This window comes from Cydia fagiglandana, chromosome Z, assembly GCF_963556715.1.
Source record: "Cydia fagiglandana chromosome Z, ilCydFagi1.1, whole genome shotgun sequence".
Taxonomy (NCBI): domain Eukaryota; kingdom Metazoa; phylum Arthropoda; class Insecta; order Lepidoptera; family Tortricidae; genus Cydia; species Cydia fagiglandana.
The window spans coordinates 17,668,624-17,689,947 of record NC_085959.1 but is presented as its reverse complement, the minus strand read 5'-3'; the positions used below and the strand labels follow the sequence as shown (position 1 = coordinate 17,689,947).

Genomic DNA, 21,324 nt, shown 5'->3' with positions numbered 1-21,324 from the left:
CAATACGTTGACCGTGCTCTTCACACTCAAATTCCTCCACATTTTAAATCCTGCTGCCAAACAGTGAAGCGCGTATGCGGATATAATAGTTCACTTAATGCTTATTTTAAACTCTAAGTATAATTTTGATTTAAGTGGAACGTAGACGACCACTGCAAACATTACAAGACATAACATGACATGACTTTACGAGATACGAGCTTGTTATAGTAACTGACAATTACTTTAAAAAGCTTGTACCTATCTTGTAACTTGTGAGGTGTTTTACATTACGGACCGAATTATTCTGTATGGTTAATATTTTCAATGTATTTCTAAGCAAAATTATTTCAATATACTTCTTAGGCCCTATGCTAATTAAATCACCGGTAAATATTCGACCGTATTGGATTTGTACATAGAATAGATAACAATCCTTACATACTTCCGCCAAAAACCAATCTTCAGCGCTAATTCCTAAAACGTTAGGTAATTTAAACGTTGTTTCCTAATTCGTTCAACATTCAGATTAAATATCTCTTCATGTAATTTATGTAGATACCTCTATAGTCATAATAATAAGTTAATTGCGTAGTTTCCCTGCATATGTTCACCGTGCTGCTAATAAAAGCATCAATCAATTAGCATAGTAATGGGGTACAAAATTATTAATGTTCTTTGTGAAATCCGTGGAAAAGAGCCAAAGTGGTGTAATTTTCTCGCATTTGTGAGCTATGATATTTTTAGATATTTATTATGTAAAATATTATGATAAGGTTAATACCTTACCCGACACAACCTAAAGCTTTAGGTTGTGTCTAACGAGTACTAACCTCCTGAGACACAGAGGCCCTTATAAAGGCTTTATTCCAAAATTTAATTTTTACTTTTATTAAATACCTACTAGCGACTCGCCCCGTCTTCGCACGGGTTACACAAAACCTTAACAGCTTATACACCTAAGCCTTCCTCAAGAAGAGGTGAAAACAGCATGAAAACCCGTTCAGCAGTTTTTGAGTTTACCGCGAACATGCATACGATGTAGTGAAGACCAGGTTCCAAATTCACAAACAAAACTTAAGCTTCTGGGACTTAGGAGGCTAAACAAAGTTTGCCGGAATACCATGCATTAACATATAGGACACGTTGACATAATCTATGAAGTGTTTTTGTTTTGTTTTGGGTTATAGGTAGGTACTCTTATTAGTTATTTATGTATAAGGAAAGACAAAATATTGGAACACCAGAAATTAAAAAAAATAATCCGCTGAGGGCGTCAAAAGTTTATATTGGTTACGAGCTTTTTGAGTGAGGGTCTTGAAACTTCGTAGACTAACACAATATCAAATATAAACAATTTCAGAGTTATTGAAAATTCGTTCTCCAAGGGTCAATTGCACGTTCCAGGGTTAGCCAACTAACTCGGCGTTAACCGTTTAAAATCGGAGTTAACAGTACATTTTAACCCTGTATAAACGGTTAACTCTGAGTTAGTTGGTAACCCTGGAACGCGAGTGTCTCAAGGGGTTTAAATTAAACACGGATTGAATGGTTGTACCAGTTACGAGTTTTATTTATTGAGTGACTTCAAACCAAAGAGATAAGATAGATATGGAGTTACATATGTATAAGGTGAACCAGGATCTATTGAGGGTGCGCCATGTTACGGAAATTTGTTGGTACTAATTTCTAGCAATGGCAACAATTTTAATAATAGACAACATCTACCCTCTATGATAGTTGTCAATATTGACAATGTAAACATTGCTTTGTCTAGTTTCGTGTGAATTATTATTAGACTGCAATAATCATGCCGAAAGTTGTAGATTTTACAGAGAAAAAAAGTTGTAAATAGTGTATATAGTTATTTATTGGAAAAAAAAAACGTGCGGGAGAGGAATTTCTTCCATTAGAAAACATAACGAAATTAGCATCTGAATTGACGGGTAAGTTTCAAACTTATGGACAAATGTCACTATAGTCAGGTCGTCACGATTTGGTTGATGTCTTGTAATAATTTGATTTGTGTATTAGGTGTATCGCATGCATCGGTATCACGGATTGCTTTTGTTCCAAATGCACTGTTGTCATATAATGACAAAGAAAAAAAAAGTGACTACCACCAGTTCTTGAATAAAGATAATTTTAAAAAGTCGGTCACAGAAAAACTTATTCCCAATCTCGACAAAAATTCCTGTGTTGTCATGGACAACGCAAGATATCTTTCTTTTCAGGTCAATAAAGCACCTAACACTCAATGGAAGAAGGGAACAATTGTCAAATGGCTCGATGACAATAATATTAGTGATCCGCGAAAAGCAACTATAGCCACTTTGCTAGTTATCGTGAGGAAAAATAAGCCCGATTCGCACTTATTAAAGTTGTCGGAATAAAACAAAAATCATCTGCCAATTTCCATTGTCCCCACTATACAAATTGTTGCTATATAAAATTCAAAACGAGCGCCCTCTTGACAATACTCCCAAAGTTCTGGTTTACCTTTATATTATCTTTGCTTTAAACTTAGTAGAACATAACCAGGTAGGTGTACTAACTAAAAATAACTATAAAATCTATTTTTTTAAAAGGGTTGAAAGTTTGTATTTAACCAGGGGTGGAAACTTTTCTTGAGGGAGGGACTTGAAGCTTCATAGACAGACTTTGTCACATTCACATGGGGTGTGTTGTCAAATTATTGGGTATTGCTATTTTTTGCAGCCCAATATTCATGTAGCATCGTAGCAAACATTATAATTCGCCACCAAGTTTGGCTGATCAGATACGTCAATGTCTTTTATCGGAGAGCCAATAACATTTCCTTGACTTAAGGGGCCCACTGATTACCAGCCCGCCGGACGATATCTGCCTGTCAGTTGTTCGGAACTGTCAAATTTTTGTTCTAATCGAACTGACAGGCCGATACCGTCCGGCGGCCTGTTTGTCAGTGGTCGGCTTTAGGGCATGGCGCAGAATTATGAATTTCGAGTGCTCGGATTCGTCACTTGAAAATCTGTGGAAAACAGCGAAATGATAATTTTTATAATTCGTGAGATAGAAATTGGGAATATAGTGGTAAGTATTGACCACTCGTTTTCAATTCTATTAGTAGAATATATTAAAGGAAGCCACACTTGGGTCTTATAAAAGCCTCCATCGTTTGGTGCCCCACACCCCTATTTCTAGTACATACCATATAAACCCGCTACTCCATTCTTAACAATCTATTTACTACCCATATGTAATTTTAAACAACTTTTTTTTCTTTTCGATATAAAACTCATTGAACATAGATGTATTTATTTTAATATAAAAACCACGTCTTAAAAATGTGTCACATAATTTTTATTAATGACGAGACAACTGGTATTGCCTTTATGATTCGTTTTTAGTTCTATTTTATTTATACCTATTGTACAGTTACCATCAGATATACAATTATACAGGGGTGGCCAAGGCCCTCATAAATATCTGAACACGCCTCTATTGATAAGGCTTTGGAGTGCGGTTGCAGATATTTATAAGCACCTCGGCCGTTGGCGATTGAACCTATTTGGACTAAGTTGATAAAATTACTGCGACATTAAAATTTTAAGCACCGTGGCAGTGAATGTATTAATTTATCAAAGGTGCTTCTGATTATAAACTATTCTTTTTGTAATAATTTTGTGTTGGCAGACGACAAGGTACGTATTTATTTCAATGACATCTTATTTGCGGTAACAGTTTGTGAATGAAGGTATTTATATAAAATAATTAGCCCAATTTATCTTGAAAGAAAACGCACGCCAAATTAATTTATAACTGTGCATGAGAGCGATACAATAGTAGACATATAGAAAGCCTGTATTAGTATGTGTATGTATTTAATTGTGTATTGGTGATCTTTGCCAATTAAAAACAGCTGAAATTAATTGCTTAGAGTATTACCAAAGACCGCGGAGTATTCGAGTATTGCCAGGTAAACAAATATCTATGTATATCTTCGATACTAATTTTATACAAATAGAATATGGTCACGCATTATATATTTAGTCCCACTAAAAATATTTGTTCGTGTTTATATCATCTAATGCGTTTTACTTATAAAAATAAATGTCGTTGCTATTCGGGTGCTGCGTAGCTGATTAAGAATTAATAAACACCATATTAATATAACTATTATGTACGATAGAAATTAAAACATCTTTACAAGCCAACGTTCCAAACATATATATTTACTCGACCTTATTCTTTGTGTCTTAGAGGCTGTAAATATCCCTTTTCGGAACGTTGGCTTGTATAGATGTTTGTGAACTCGAATGCATAGGTCCCAATTTTTCCGTTTATGTACCTCAGCACAAAATAGGCATTAAACACTTAACCACTATGTTATGTCGGTGGGTACTTCTAGCTTCTTAGGACATCTAATTATCTGAGGCAACCTAACGAACCTATTCTACCTATCTATTAGTTTAATGTGACTACCGTCAAAAATGGGTGAGTTTCAAATATTTGTGGATATATATTATGCGTTATATGTTATATGTGTGTTTATCTTCTTCCTCTCGTTGTCTCGACATTTTACCACAGCTCATAGGAGCCTGGGGTCCGCTTTACAACTAATCCCCGGAATTGGCATAGGCACTATTGTTTTTACGAAAGCGCATCTGACCTTCCAACCCAGAGGGTAAATTAGGCCTTATTGAGATTAGTCCGGGTTCCTCACGATGTTTTCCTTCACGCAAAACGACTGATAAATATCAAATGATAATTTGTAAGTAGGTACCTACGTTCCGTAAAACTCATTGGTACAAGCCAGGGTTTAAACCCGCGACCTCCAGATTGCAAGTCGCGCGCTCTTACCGCCAGGCCACCAGCACTGTGAGTATATATTTATATGCGTTAGAAACTCTTACAGCTGCTTCCTAATCCAATAGCGTGGCTAAACAATAACAACGGCTGCCATCTGCCCGCTCTTGTTGATTGATATCTGAGATTCTATTCGGTGTTTTTATTTTCTTTGGTTCCTAAGCAGTGAACTGGACGCTAGATTTATATACCTATTTATTTTATGTTTTTTTCTGGCTGACAAATGAAAACGTATCTTTAGAATTTACAGTAACTGCGTGAACCACGCCTACAACACATTACAAAACAAATCTAATATTAGGACAAGTACTTACATATATTGAAATTCGTAGGTATGTACGAGCACATATTTAATTAATAATGTAATATGCAATTAAAACTCCTAGAGCTACGAAAAATAAACAAATATATTTTTCGAATCAGTTAGTAGGTACAGTCAGCATCAATAGTAGCCGACAAAACATCGCGCCAAAAGTAGCTGACAACCAACTGATAACTTTTCAGAAAAACATAAATCTAAAATACAAGAGTAAAAGTACATTTTTGCAGTCTTAATTGTTCTTTACACATATATTATAAAGACATAACTTTTTGTTCAGCTGTTAAGACATTTCCCCTTACTGTTGAATTAAAAAACTAAACAATAATAGGGTATTTGACTACTAGTCAAATGAGTCTCTTTTTTCGAACTGTCAAAACGATTTTGTTACTATGGAATTTATATGAAACACTAGCATGAGACGTTATAATCAAACTACCTTCTCTTTGTAGTTTTATACGGGTTTTAAAATATAAATAGTGTCTAAGAATAACTGCTGTCTACATTTGTTTATCTTCTGATGCTTTATTTCATGGATGGTGTAAAATAATTTATTTTAAATTATTTAATACAGGTACCTATTTTAATATACATACCTATATAGATTATAAATAAGGACTTAAAATAAAATTTAAATTATTCATTTAAAATTGGCTAAATTGCTTCCGTAGATGTATTCTTTTATTTTGGTTAATTTATTGACATTGTAAACTGAATCAACGGTAGTGTGGTGTAGTTTCGGCATTGTATTACCCTTGGCCCGCCACTGATTGATTTACCTATGTACCTACGTTGCGCTGTATTGAATAGTTTGGCTTCAATCATTGGGCGGTGTGACCTAATGTCGATGCCAATCTACAGGATGGTCACCTTCGTAAAAAATAACCCTTAATAGCCGTATGTAGTTATTTTTAAATAAAGCTTTTGTATTAACATCAATAACATCATTATTGAGAATTTAGTCAACTGCTAAAGAGGGGTGGGTGGTTTTCGAGTGTGAAAATGTTACCTACAGTAAAAACTCAAATTATTTTATGAAACAAAACTAGTTGTCACCAAGGCATATTACAAAACAATTTTTTATTTAGCGAAAATACGCTTTCACTAAAACTTTCTGGAAAACTAGTTTTAACAAGGGAAAACCCGTTTTCAATAAAAACGGGGTTTCCTGGTTGTTTAACCATACTACAGCAATGCTTTTATAGGCACCGTTATTATTCCAGCCATAATAATAAAGATTGTTACCAAAGTGCATCGTAAGAGTAATTTTATGATGTTTGTTTATTTACCTACCACGTCATTTAGTATATTAAATGTTTATTCGTATTTTACTAAGTAACTTATTCGCTGTGACATCTTATAAGCATTGTTTGAATTGGGCCGTTAGAAATTTTCAACATTATTTCCAGTCTTTTGGGGTTTGAATTCAATAAATCCCTTCTAATTTAAGCTCTAGGATATTGGAAGAATATGACTGACGCGTTATAAATAGTACCTATATACCTAATAAGGTAAAGTACCTAATTAGGTAGGTACTATTCTTATTAGTCGTCAGTCTTATTAATTTATTTAGATAATGACAATAGAATATACCCTTTTCATAAACAAAGCAATCTAATTAGTTTACAAATACTCTTTACAAATCTACGATGGAGTTAATTTCCCGATAATGTTCATTAAACCGCCTGTAGATATATTTGCGCCCGTTTTGTGTCTCTAATTAGGTAGTCATTTGTTGGCCTTGCACTGACCGCGTGGCGTTTTATCTTGATTTGGAGGATTTATACGCCCGTCGCAAAAAAGATTGGTGTGTCAATACTCAATATCGTAGGTCTGTCTGTCTGTGGCTTCTCCCAAATGGATGGACCGATTTCGATGCGGTTATTTTAAGTGAAAGCGGGCTTCCTTGCGGGTGGTTCTTATTTTTAATAATATTCGATCCAGCTGTTTGAAGGGTACAGCTCTTTTCCAAAATGATGTACCTATGTTATTTCTGGTATAAAAAGGATTTTTGTGACACACACGTACAGGGTTTTTAATTTTTTTATTAATTTAATAGTTAATTCTTCGGAACTTATGAGTGACAACTGACAATTATATATAATTTAATGAAGAGTAGAGAGTAATTGAATTTGGCGCTACTTAGCTATACATAAGCGTATTTATGCCGAGTAAGTAATGTACGTATTGTATCAGCATTTATAAGACGATTAGTCAGCATTATGTTCTTAAAATAATATGCGTACTTCTGAGTAATTTGTAGACTTAAGAATGTTGCAGTGCCCTAACAGGGTGTCATGTACCTACAAATGTATTTATTGTAACACCTGTATTCTGATGAACATGATAGCAATAAAGAGATATGAATATGAATATGAATATGAGTGTTATCAAAATGATATGCGTACTATTGCATTATGAAAAAAATACTATTATCTGTTTATATGCGGAAAGACACATTTGCAGAAAAGCGCGATGATCAATGAACTTTGTATCTTACATTACCTGGTCATTAGGTCATTATCATTACGTATTATAATGCCATGCCATTCCAAGTGAGAGTGTGTGCTCTGCATTTAATTTATATTCATCAATTTCATCATTCTGACATTTATATCACCATCTAGCGGATGCTACCGCTAATAGCAATAACTATTATCCGCGTCTGCGCACAGTTCATTTTCTAAATTCTAACCAACATAAATTAGCCAACTCTAGCGCGTCTTATTTCTCGCAAACTGGGACAGATGGCGTAAGTGTTATAAAGAAAGTAATTTAGTTTACAGGCGGATTGTCGAAGTAATTTTTGTAGCCACAGCAAATTTACTGCCATCTTTTGACAACTGATCAAAACTTTTAGAACGCCATTTGACTTCGATCCTTGTTCTTTCACCTAATGTGTTAAATTTGTTAAATGTCGAAAAGTGTCGCCATCTACACGAGAATAGGCCAAAGGTATGGGTCAAGGACTCACGGTCTATTCTATTCTATCTATTCGAGCCATGGCGCACTACCTACGGCCTATACTATACTATTGCTACCAATTTGAAGTTTTCGTAGCGCTACATTCGTAGCTGATGCCAGCGTTTTTCCCGCTTTGTAGAGGAAAGCGACTACGAACAGAGAGCCCGCCGGACGGGTTCCCGGCACTCAATGTGTTTATGGTTTGTGTGAATTCCGAAATCTACTACTTATCATGCATTGTATAGAGTCAAAAATCCATAATTTCTTCAAAACCGTTAATTTTCGCTGAATATACATTGGGGTCAAATCGGTACCTTTTATGGTCATTTACCATTGGCTTTCATTAAATCCACACTGAATGCAGGACTCTGGGGACTCCGGTCTTATAGGAGTATTTATCGTCTTGAGATTAGTTGCAGAGCGGATTCCCGTCAACACGTCAGACGTGAAGATGATGATTATAATCAGGGGCCAAATTCGACATGTACAACTGTCAGATTTCGCATCCACATCAAATCAACAGTTGATTTTATTGCATACTGAGTGTTGATTCCATCAACGGTGGATAATATCATGTGGTACAACCAAAACTCAACTCTAAACTAAGGCTGGTTCGGTTTGGTTTGCTTGTCACCCTAACTGTGGATTGTTAATGTAAAATTTTGACATTGTACGTATTCGAGAACTTATGATTTTTCCCACATCAACGGGAGATCAACACGATACGTCAAACGTCGCTTGTCGAATAGGGGTCCAGAGCCCGGAATTCTCGTAGCAGTTTAGAGCTGTCATAAAATAAGCTGTCAGGAAATTATAAATAGAAATTAAAATAATAATATTTTATTGTTTCTTATAAATAAATAATTTGTGGACTGCTTATGTCTTTTAAACATTTTTCGAAAGAAATTGCAACGAGAATTGTTATCGAGCCTAATAATATCATGTAAAAGTTGGTATCCAAAGGTTATCTTGCAGAGATCGCTCATTCGCGATAGGACTGCATGTTGTTTATACTTCTACTCGTAATCATATTTATACATATGTTTAATCGGAAATCGGAAGTCGATAAACGAGAAGTCCCAATGACAGCTCAAAAATGCTACGAGGATTCCGGGCGTTGATTATAATGAATTAACAGCATAACGCACTCAGGCTAATTTAGGTTTAAGGGGCCCACTGATTAACAGTCCGCCGGACGCCGGTATCGGCCTGTCAGTTGTTCGGAACTGTCAAAATTTTGTTCTAACTCACAGGCCGATACCGTCCGGCGGACTGCAGTATAACCGCGAAAATCGAAGTTCGCAAATTGCGGGGATCTTTCTCTTTTACTCCAATGACGTCGTAATTAGAGTGACAGAGAAAAATACCCGCAATTTGCGAATTTCGGTTTACGCGGTAGCCCCTCTGTTAATCAGTGGGCCCCTTTAGACTTACGATCATCATCATTTCATCAGCGTAAATCAAATCCGCGCAGGCGATGACTATGAATAAAGTTAGATAGGTATAACTTGGCACAATACTTCGTTTTTTTTGCATTAGAAGAAAGGTAAACAATTTTGACATGTCTTTTTAAAAGCCATTCGTTTTGATACCAAAATAGAGTAAATGAACACATATGCTATTCTATGATTGTTACTTATAAGCATAATTTGTTTTTAGGATTCCGTACCCAAAGGGTAAAACGGGACCCTATTACTAAGACTTTGCTGTCCGTCCGTCCGTCTGTCACCAGGCTGTATATCACGAACCGTGATAGCTAAACAGTTGAAATTTTCAGAGATGATGTATTTCTGTTGCCGCTATAACAACAAATACTTAAAACAGAATAAAATAAAGATTTAAGTGGGGCTCCCATACAACAAACGTGATTTTTGACCGAAGTTAAGCAACGTCTGGTTTTAATGTGCTTTTTAATAAAATACACGATTTCTTTATATAGGCTATAGAATAGCTTAGTTTGTAAATGGTTACATTTGGTTCGTTGTGAGCGATTAAGGCATTTTTTTTACAACAATACAATAGCTAGTAAAGGCTCTTCTTCAGAATCGAATGAGAAAATTGCATTGTATCCACAAAAGTGGCAAAGTAGGTACTTAATATTATGCAAATTTTAACTCGTTTCCTCATGTAATAGATGTCCTGATGACTTTGCTTGATCAATATTTAATAGCGTTAAATTGAAGTTGACCTTTAATGTTATATTTACTTACGTACAGTTAGAAATATTCTTTTACTGGGTAGTACAGATTGTTTAACCATCGTATCTTGAAACCCTCGCAACGCTCAAGATTCCACTTTTTGGACCACTCACTACGCTACTGTTTGAATTTTGGAATCTTTTGTTTGCATGTGTATCAATATCAGCACGTGGGGTTAAGCAACAAATATGCCCCTTGCATAAAAGCAACAACTATTTTTAACCAAGCGCCCTAGCCAAGGTGACAATCGCTTACGCTTCGCCATCGAATCGCTTTGTATCTCTCTATGGCTCTTCCATATTAGTGTGACGGTGACAGTTTTATTTCGTTGGCTACGGAGCGATAGTGATTAGCATGTTGTCTACGGGGCCAGTCTGTTCTCAACTTTCTTACTGAAGAATACCTATATACTTAGGTACCATAAAATCAGGTAACTTTAGTCCCATTATAGTCCATAACTTAGAACTACGGGAACTACTAGTATATAATATTATTATAGACAAAGCATAAGTAGGTATTTATATCTACTCGTATGCTCCAAAATAAATGAAACGAGTACAAATTAAAAAGGCTTGTTAATAATCAACGTCAAAAACTGGACCATACTTGTAAATAGGACTATTATTACTTGAGTTTACAGTAGTAAAGTACATAGAACACAAATACAGTGATAAATAAAATGGACGCCACTCACAACAATGAATAAGTATTTATTTACTTAAAAAACAATAAATAAACAGGGAAATACGTAGCGCCTTATTCTTCTTTCCAACGAGTATAAAATTAACATCAACTCACCATTGTACAAAAAGAAAATGCAGGAGTGTACTTGCTAGCAAACCCCTCTACCTCAAACAATAATTACAATATAGTGTTACACTCGACATCAATCTAAAGTTTAAGTTTTAGAAAGTCAGTAAGTTAATACAGATAGTCGATATGTTAGGAGCGTTTAGAAAGTGACTTGTTTCTTTTCCCTCTGCTCCCTGATGGATATCTTGGTGGAGGCTACGGCGGAATCGTCGACGTCGGACTCGGCCACGAGGGCGCGCAGGCGCGCTGCGCGCTTCTCACGCGCAGCGCTGCGCTCTGTCATCTCCGACATCTCGTCTTCCAAGTCAGAGAGGCGTGCGCGGCTCGCTTTCGCGCGCTGCGCTGCGGCACTCTCGTCGTCCTTCAAAGCGGTCCACTTTGTCAGCGAGTTCTCCTCGTTCAGTCTGCGAGCGATGCGTTTTTCTGTGCGTTCCTCATTCTCTTGCAATGCACGCCTCGCTCCGCTAACTTCGGACTGGCCGATGCCAACTGTCTCCAAAATTTTATCAGAGATCCTCATGCGGTTTTCCAGATTTGATACTGAGTTTTCGAAGTCGATGTCCTCAGCGAAGCGAGACTGTTTCTTTCCGGCGCGGATTCGCTTAAGTGATTCTGTGATCTGAAATTAAATAAATAAAATTATGTTAAGTACTAGATCTCTATGATACCGATGCGATGCGAGTAGTGTTAGGGTAATCCTGTTCAAACACGACCAAAGCTAGAATCGACCGATTATAATAAATTTAGATTTTTATATAGTTGAAATTCCTATGAAACTATTACTTTTCACCGCTACAGTTTGTGAAAACTAGTGTGCACTAAGAAATAAATAGCTAAACCAAGGCACACTCGGAACTATTCGAATAGAAAATTGTCCTCGATTGAAATAATTTCGTGAAGAACCACTCTTGAATTTTTATAACCCTCAATAGGTATCTGCTTAATTGAGAAATCACGAGGAATAATTAATAATTTTTTCATGTCCTACCAGATGGATGGAACACGATAAATTGTTGATGAATGATAAATTTATAGAATTCCAAATAACAACAAATTCCAAGGCAAACTTATTTTACACACCAACTCTCTTACTTTTGAATATTATCTTTTTATCACGTTTGTCATGTTAAGTAAGTATTTATAACAACACAAGTAAAACAGCTGGTGTTAATAATCTTATTTATAGTTGCTTAACGTAAAACTGTATACAATAAAATAGTTTCGTAACATAATCACGCCAATTTTGTTTACAGCAGTTCCAGAAATAGATTTTCAGCATCAAGGTTTATAACTGATACACTCCTACACTCCACTCGAATATAGACACCCGATTCGAAGAAAACATAAGGAAAGTTAGCTGGACTGAAATGTATCTATATTTGTAAAGCATTACGTGGAAACTAACGTAGGTACTTAAAACGGCTCATTGATCGAAACTTACATTGTGACACAATAGTAACACATTAAGAATGGCCAAGTTTCTCAAGTTTGGCGGCGGGTTCGGACTCAAATTTACTTCACAATAGAATATAGAATCCTTGTTAGGGACACGGTATTGTGGGAGACAACTTGCCAAAAGTTAATCAATTACTTTTATATTTGTAATGTTATATTTGTAATTTAAGTTTATTATATAAATGTTAGTTCACTTGGCCCCGATATTTATTTCATATATTTAAACTGCTCCTAGTCGTTGAACTGTTGGGTCAATTCCTATTCAATAATATACGAGCAATTTTGAGTTTTACGTCTTATCTTATAATAACGCGCATTTTTGAGTTTTTATATGTTTTCCGAGCAAAGCTCGGTCCCCCAGACATTATCAATAACATAAGAATCTTGTATGTACTCTTAATTTTATTTATTTACTATTTGTTGTTGTAGCGGCCAGACAGTCCAGACACTGACTAAATTTTAACTGTCTATACGGAACGCATATTTTATAAATACTGTATTTAAAAGCTGTTAGCTGCGTGCTCCCCACGTATATAGAGCGCGTAAAGGGATTTAGAGAGATTAACCTCAATCCGAGTCCATACTATTGGACCTTTTTTAGATTTCCACGAATAGTAGGTATGTATCCCTTTAAAGGTAAACCTGTGTCTGATCATGGGCCTTAATTGATCGGAATTGGCCATTTATTCCATTTCCTAAAAGCACCATTGTCAGAGAGAGCGCCATTGTTAATAATATTATCTCACTCTACTTATCCTTATATAAGTTTATCTGCGCAGCATTAAAGTCGAGGGTTTTTATTCGGTAACGAATGGGAGCAGCATAGAAATATATACGCTCGTGAACAGAATAGCCCCTATGACGGAATTAGCCACATTCTGTTTGAACCATTTATCAGTAAATTAACCAAAAAGAAAACTGCCTGGATCAGTTCCTTCATCGTTCTGACTTTAACCTATTTCATTTAATCGTGTAATGTTTTCATTTACTCTAATGGCTAAATATTTGATCTCGTTTTAGGTTCTTTACTTGGGCGAAGTAATAGCATAATATATATTACAAAACGAAATTACTATTGCTTAAGGATGACTCACGTTAGACCGGGCCGTGACCGGGCCGGTGCTTCCGGCGCTTACTTTTCTATAACGTGACAGGCGATCACGTGATGCTTTCCATAGAAAACAAAACACCGGAAGCTCCGGCCCGGAAACGGCCTGGTCTAACATGAGTCATCCTTTAATCAGATCATCCCGATCACATCCCGATATATATATACCAATAAACAAAATATCACGATACGATTACAGCAGCTTCGTTGTTACGTTGAGTAAGTAATATCGTAGTCATTTTTTTGTAATATTTAGTACCTACATCGAGTTAAATTAACTGACTGAAGAATTTTCTTGCCCAATAACATTAGTAATTATGGTTTGTTTATACCTAATACCTAAAGATACAGACTAAACCCAAATAGTACGCGATGAAAAGAGGATTGTTAGTTATTTAATTATTTGCGACGTCATTGAAAACATGAGTTATTTACATGATGAATCTATATTAAAGTCTTCGTAATTCAGCATGTAATCCTTGGCAAGATTGCCAAAACTTCCAGTCGTACTTATTTGGTTATTCAACCAGTCGCATGTAAAACTTCTAGCTTCGTAGGGATTCACAGCCTTTAATTAGAAACAACTGACGCAGCTTCGACGTAACACTACGACGGTATTTTAGCATAACACATGGAAAATTGAATTCGTGCCAAAGATGAACTGATCCTAGAAAATAAACAAACACACAGTAAATAATAACGTTTTATACCTAAGATGTAATTTATTATTATAATATTACTGTTTTATATTTTTTGCCTAAGCATAAATAAATAAATAAATAAATAAATAAATATTATAGGACATTCTTACACAGATTGACTAAGTCCCACAGTAAGCTCAAGAAGGCTTGTGTTGTGGGTACTCGGACAACGATATATATAATATACAAATACTTAAATACATAGAAAACACCCATGACTCAGGAACAAATATCTGTATCATCATACAAATAAATGCCCTTACTGGGATTCGAACCCAGGACCATCGGCTTCGCAGGCAGGGTCACTACCCACTAGGCCAGACCGGTCGTCAAATGATCATTGATCGCCATATTCCTGTGTAATTAATTATTTATTTAGAATGTGCCTGAATGTTTACTTATCAAATTAATTACTTAAGATTATTCAAGATGACAATTACTGCAAGTTGTATCTGGGTCATATTATAACAACTGGGACAAGGACTTATCAAATCTTTAACTAATTGTGAATTCTGAATTCCGCTGCTTGTTGTAAAGTAAAACATAGATATTAAATTTATAATATCTGGAACACCAAGCTTTGCTTGGAAAACATATAAAAACACAAAAATGCGCGTTTTTCCAGAGTTAAGACCTAGCTAGAACTATTTTTTTCCCTGAAAACCCCCATAGCAAATTTCATCGAAACCATTAGAGCCGTTTCCGAAGTGCCCGAAATATATAAATAAACTCGTGTAAACGTATAGTTAAATTTATATAATTAGGTAATAGATGGTAGAATACCTACTCATGCTTTAAATTCAAATTCCAAATCTCGATGACTGCAAGCAAACGAACTGCACAATTGGCCAGGAATGAGTTGACCTACTCACAGGTGTCGTCCTAAAAATAAACCCACGTGGTCGGAGCCAAAGTACATACCGATTAGTGGATATCCTAATTTTAGCATGGATTGACAAATTATTGCATAGGTATTTAATAAATAGCAAATTAATTGAGGCTATGTATTCAGCATTTTTAGCTGACAATCTACCGGTGAATTAAGTCCCGGACATGACCAATGTATCCAGTATTTAAAATAAGTTTGTTGACTGTACTTTTCTTTCATCAGTCAATACTCTTATTTAGACGACCCTAACAAACTGAGAGTCTATTAGTTTGAGTTGTCTTATGACAATGACAATGTTTTAAATGCCCTTTACTTCATACACTTTGCATATTTACCGTCCCAAATATGATACAAGCATAAGTATATTTATAAAAGTTGTAGGTAAGTCGAATACAATACTTAAATATTAACTGAAAGAGGAAATGTTGGCTAATAAATGTACCAAATTCATTCATTCATTGAATTCTGTAGAAAGCTGCATTTTACGTCAAATGTAAATAACGAACTTATTTGTAATAGAGTATTTTGAAAACTATTTCGGTATTTAATTATGTCGTTGATTCCCTTTGTTTCTTTTTTATTCATGTTGGCCGTTTATAAATAATGCCACAACATTCAAATTCAGGGGATTTCAGGAGAACTGAATGAACGTAAGTAGTGTCACATGTCTCTGTGTGAGTGATGTTCATACACATCTCCTAATATTTGTAAACAACTTCATACTTTTTAGTTACCGTGTACTTCCTCAACTAATACTACCTACTCAATAAAAGTAATTTATTTTTCTCTCTTGATTACCGTAATTACCTACCAAACATACATTGCCTATCATTTCCATTGTTTGGCTTAAAAACACGGCGATTTTTTTACAAATAAGCTGTCTATATCTAATTGCTAATATTCGTAATGGGAGAATCGCGACCATCGTAATATGTAGGTATATCACGTCGATTCGTAATAATAATTACTTCTATTTTTTACGTTTGTATAAATTTGTATTTAAATTTATACACCTATTTACTTACATATTTACATTAAGTGTTAAGGAAAATGGAAAGAAGGCTCAAATCATGCGTAAATCCAGGAAACTTTTTTAAAAAATAAATGAAGAGGAGGTACCTACGGTTTATCAGGATTATGAAACGTGCTCGACAGCGTGAAAACGGCAGTCAACAGAATTTTTTAGATTAAATTATAATAATGTTACGAATTAAAAGCCTGGTCGGGAACACTGGGTATTTATTTGCACTAGTATTGCTTAGGGTTTTAAATATTATATATACGAGTAGCTTAATGAGATTTAAAGTCCATCAGATTGTATTTACATAGTCATCGTTTATAGCATGGTTAGGTCAGGTTAGTAAACACGGACGGTATATAATGCCGGACATACATACTACCTCGGCAACTAACAACCCGTGCAATTCAAGGATAAGTAAAAGTGGCGCGGAAGTACGAATATTAGGAAACAGGATACGCATTACGCATTGCTAGTGACGGGCGCAAAGACAGTGGGACCGTTTTTTTATTGTTTTTGTAGCAAAAGCGCTGCGTCGCATAAGTTTCAGGTGAGTGTTTGTGCCTATTAGTTGTGTTCATCTGGATGTGTTTATCTTTAATAAACTTACCTACTAATCAAGTAATCACTTAAATTTCGTAGTCTATGATATTTTTTTTACATAATTGCAATAGTTGAGGTACACAATAAATAATTGTAATGATTTCCTATCCCTCAAGTCCAATAGTAGTCCCGTAACGCTACACAGTGAAATAATTTTTCATCTAGTACCTACGATGTTTCGGATAGAAGAATAGGCAAGGAAAAATGGAAGATAAGAAAAAAATGTTCAATGACGAAGGTGTCAAAGAAGTAAAATTTTGATATATAAAGAAAAACATGCTAACAATATAAAAAGTAAAGAAAAACCTAAGGAGAAATTAAATAAACAAGTGAAAAGCGAAGTTGAAGAAAAACAGCAGCCAATAGTTGATGTAACTAACTAGCCCGGAGTATGTGTAGACTGTAGACTATGACAATGACGATACAGTGCTCCAGATGCCATGGGTTGGTGTAAGAAGACTGTGATTGACATTCCAGAATGTTCTTAATATTATATTCGTGATCAATGTCAAATGGTTTTAAACCGTCCGGTGTAGTCCGTCCGGTACTAGCTGCCTCTTTCAGCGAATTAGTTTTTATTTCACTAAAGTTTACTTTTCGTCTTTGAATTAGTTTATGTAGTTAGGTAGTTGCATTGAAGTGGCATTTGTGTTACTTTATTTTGATTCTTAAATTTGTTGATTAAAGTATTTATAAATAAAGATATATTTTTTCAACTACTTTTTTAGGGTTCCGTACCCAAAGGGTAAAACGGGGCCCTATTACTAAGTTTTTGTTTCTTTAACAAGGCTTAGGTGTCCGCTACAGGGGGACTTCCCTCTATATCTCTATTATAGATGATATGATCTTATCATTGTCTAATGTTTGACAGATGTTGCTTTAGCTTTTGAAAAAAAAATGTACAATGTAAATCTTAAAATTTTATCTAAACTTTGATTAATTAATATAATGCCATGTATGTAGAAAGATGTGCATAGCTTACATCGTCAGCCAGGTCATCTTCTTCGAAAGCCGAAGGCAGCGGCCTGCCACGCGTGGCGCGGGCGCCCCTCACGTCGTATAGCTCGTCCCTCGCCATGTCCATGCCCACGCCCACGCCGTCCATCGCGTGCTTGATGCGGGACTCGACGTCCGCGCGGATGCGGTCGCGGTCGGCGTGGTCGGCCGCACTGGGCGCGATCTTGCCGTCCAGCCGGTCCAGCACTGGCCGGTAGTAGCTCTCGCCCTTGTCGTAGTTACAGTCGTAGACGCGAGTGCGCCGGGCTCGACCAAATCGGCTCATGGTGATCTCGATCTTAATAAACAAAATTTTCTTCATTTAATATCTGATGTATTCTATGATTGCACGAAAATATTCAAAGAATCTCGATGCCAATGCTTCTACGTTGGTTGGATCTGGCTCGACTGCAGTACTTGAATCAGTAATTTCCAGTGGAATAAAATAGGTATTAAGTATTCATAATAATGCATCAACTTAATCAAACATCAGTAGGCAGGGGCTATAAAAATGACACTAAATAATATATGTGTTCATCTGGATGGTTTTCAGCCATCAGCTGTAGTACCAACTGTACTGTATGAGTAGTTCAAGAATTGCAGCCTTTCATTACCTACGGTTTTTCTGAACAAACAAATGGGCAACTGAACGCAATATCGAGGGACATAACGCAAATATAAATTTATATGTGAGGTGGTCAACATGGAACGAATCAAGTGCCCTGGCTGTCGACAAATGAAACATGTTGTTGATGTTCCTAACGTGAACACAGATCTTTTTAATTAGGACCTGTTTCGTTTACCTTATTTCGGCGCAGAATTATAACAAGTTGTATTGGAATAAAGTAATCCTGTGGAACTTTATCCTTATTTTATTGTAATACTCACGGTACGAGTATTAATGACACCTATGGTTTTTTAATCCCTACAAATTGTTACAGATGTAGTGCATAATTGTTTACCATCGTATTGTCACGGAAACGTAGGTACTAACGTGTCATGCTATTTCAATCAGTCTCAGTAAAAAAAGGACTGAGTTTCACTGAAATAGCATGAGAAATACGAATGTTTCAGAGAAAATACGATGGAAAACAATTATGCACTATATTGGTATCCGGTGATCATTTAAAATATTTTTCATTAAAAGGGTGTTTAATATCATTCGTTTTTATTAAGACCAAAAAAAGAAAGGTAACAACAAAAATAGGTATTGATTTTCGATGAAGCATGCACTTTGCAATGTTATTATAGTGGAGACAACTAATAAAACATAACAAGTACTTAAATAAATATGTAAATAACTGCTCGTATTACTTCCTTTTCTGTAAAAATATTAATGCTGTTTTATGGAATGAGGAATAAAAAAAAAATGTATTAAGTAAGTGTCTTTCATGATTTGATGCAATGCTTATAAATTTATTTAGTTAAATAAATAAAACTACCCATGTGTCACTATATAAAGTTACTGAAGAGCGATTCAAACTTATGATTGATGACGATTTAATCTCGTTTTGAAATCAACTCATTAGTCATTAATCAACAACAAATTTCTTAAATTTAAAGGCTGTCCTTCTTGTTTGGCATTCTTGGTGTTTCACAAATTGCATCGATAGTGTTTTTTAGCCAGCCAGCAGAAACACTTTACATGCGTACCTATACGAAGCGAAGTATGCAATGTTTCATTGCTGACATGAATCATCAAAATATTCAAAACGATCAAAATGGTTTTCAAGCCATTTAGTTACATACGCATGACTGTCTTGCGTGCAATAAGTTAATCTTCAAACAACAGATTGGATGCGAGCATCAACAGCATCTGTTCAGTAGCGCACGTTTGTTACGAGGATTATTGACTTGACGTAATTCTACACAATTAACTCGTGATAAAACCAACTCTTGGCACGGACCCGCGTCAATGAATTTTTTTTATGCTAACCAGTATTTACTACAAGTGCGGTCGGAACTACAGGCACCGTCAACAATGTATTTATGAAATTATAATAAGAGTTAAATTAATAACGATTCGTATTCGGAATAATTCGATCGATCATCCTCGGTGATGAATGATCTGTAACCGGCGGTGCGAACAGTGGAACATTTTCAAAATAGATTTCGCAAACATTTGATACGGGTATATTTTTAGTAACGAAAACCCGGTTTTTGTCTGTCCGACACGAGGTATTGTAATGTGCACTCAGTGAATGTTGAACAGCGAAGTTAAAAATAACTCTAATCTGAAGCACATATGTTGATTAAACTGACGACTGTGCTTTAAGAAATGTGATTGTTCTTAAGGTTTAAGTAAACATAACAGAGCACTATAACAAGAATAGAATAATAAAAAAATCGCTATGCATTGAAACGTCTGTTGGTAAACTGTCATGAGCGCTTTCGCCAAACAAATCATGCACTAATCGAATAGGAAGATACATAATGATAAGAAAAATAATAGGAATAGGAGAACTGACCTGGAACGTGTTAAGACGACGAGATGGCGGACGGGACTGGGCCGCTGACGACGGTTTCGGCGCGTGCGAGGTGTGGGCGTGACTATGTTTAACTGTGAGCCATGCTAAAATATACGTGTGATGACTTTTGCTTACAATGATTTCCTAGCCGGAAAAGAAAAGAAAACTCGAGCGCGTATTTTGTGGAGCAAATATATGACTGTGTCAATTAGATGTGACATTTGATAGAACGCCAAATATTAATGACGTTATCGGTATTGCATTTTACGTGTTGGGTATGTTTTATTTTAGTAAAATGTAAAGACATCTACAACTTTTGAAAGGAATGGAAACAACGTAGACATTTCACTTTACACGTACCTAACACAAAACTACATAGGTACTTAAAAATAGTTTTACAATGTCACATATCCTTTACAAAATACTATTTAGTCCTGTAAGACGTGCGTATGTCGAAAATTTAAAGAGCCATAATAATATATTGTAAAACTTTATATGTTATGTATACAATATATGTATTTTTCGCACTTGAATAGTAATGTACTATGAAGCACCTATTAAATAATAATATGACGTGTTATCGTTGTACAGGTACCTACACACAGAGACGGCTGACTCACTGAAAGTGGTGATGGTATTACAATATAAAAAATGTAGGCATACTTACCCTAATTTTCGCTCGTATTCTAACTTTGCCGGCCATCCAAAAGTTGCCAAATAGTGTAGTAAACGAAGCAAGTTGTTGTATGGAGACCCATGCATTAATTTCTCAGTCGATGAAATTTTGCTTGGTTATTGTATAGTATGAGCCGAAACTAACATACTTATAAATATCAAAAAAAAAACCACTCCTAAGTTAGGTATTTAGTATTTATACGTAAAAATACAAATCTGTTTATATATTGAACCGAGTAATTCCTCCGTCCAAAATTATTTTACCAAATAAGTTATTTGTATCAGTATGT

The 21,324-nt window shown here is 35.5% G+C and overlaps 1 protein-coding gene across 1 annotated transcript; it reads right to left on the bottom strand.

The window, feature by feature from the left end:
- Nucleotides 1-10,998: 10,998 nt before the first annotated feature.
- LOC134678069 (uncharacterized) lies at nucleotides 10,999-20,520 on the bottom strand. The gene is made up of 3 exons (XM_063536510.1): nucleotides 20,360-20,520; nucleotides 17,878-18,189; nucleotides 10,999-11,740 (listed from the first exon to the last, which is right to left on the bottom strand). Exons 2-3 carry the CDS (start codon nucleotides 18,175-18,177, stop codon nucleotides 11,261-11,263), a joined length of 780 nt encoding a protein of 259 aa, XP_063392580.1. The 5' UTR covers nucleotides 18,178-18,189; nucleotides 20,360-20,520; the 3' UTR covers nucleotides 10,999-11,260.
- Between the last annotated feature and the right edge of the window lie 804 nt (nucleotides 20,521-21,324).

What these genes read in the sequence shown, in the direction of transcription:
- LOC134678069 (XM_063536510.1), bottom strand. Translation starts at nt 18,177, where the DNA reads ATGAGCCGATTTGGTCGAGCCCGGCGCACTCGCGTCTACGACTGTAAC. An exon ending in AAGATGACCTGGCTGACGAT is followed by an intron (nt 11,741 to 17,877) that starts GTAAGCTATGCA and finishes ATTTAATTTCAG; the next exon opens with ATCACAGAATCACTTAAGCG.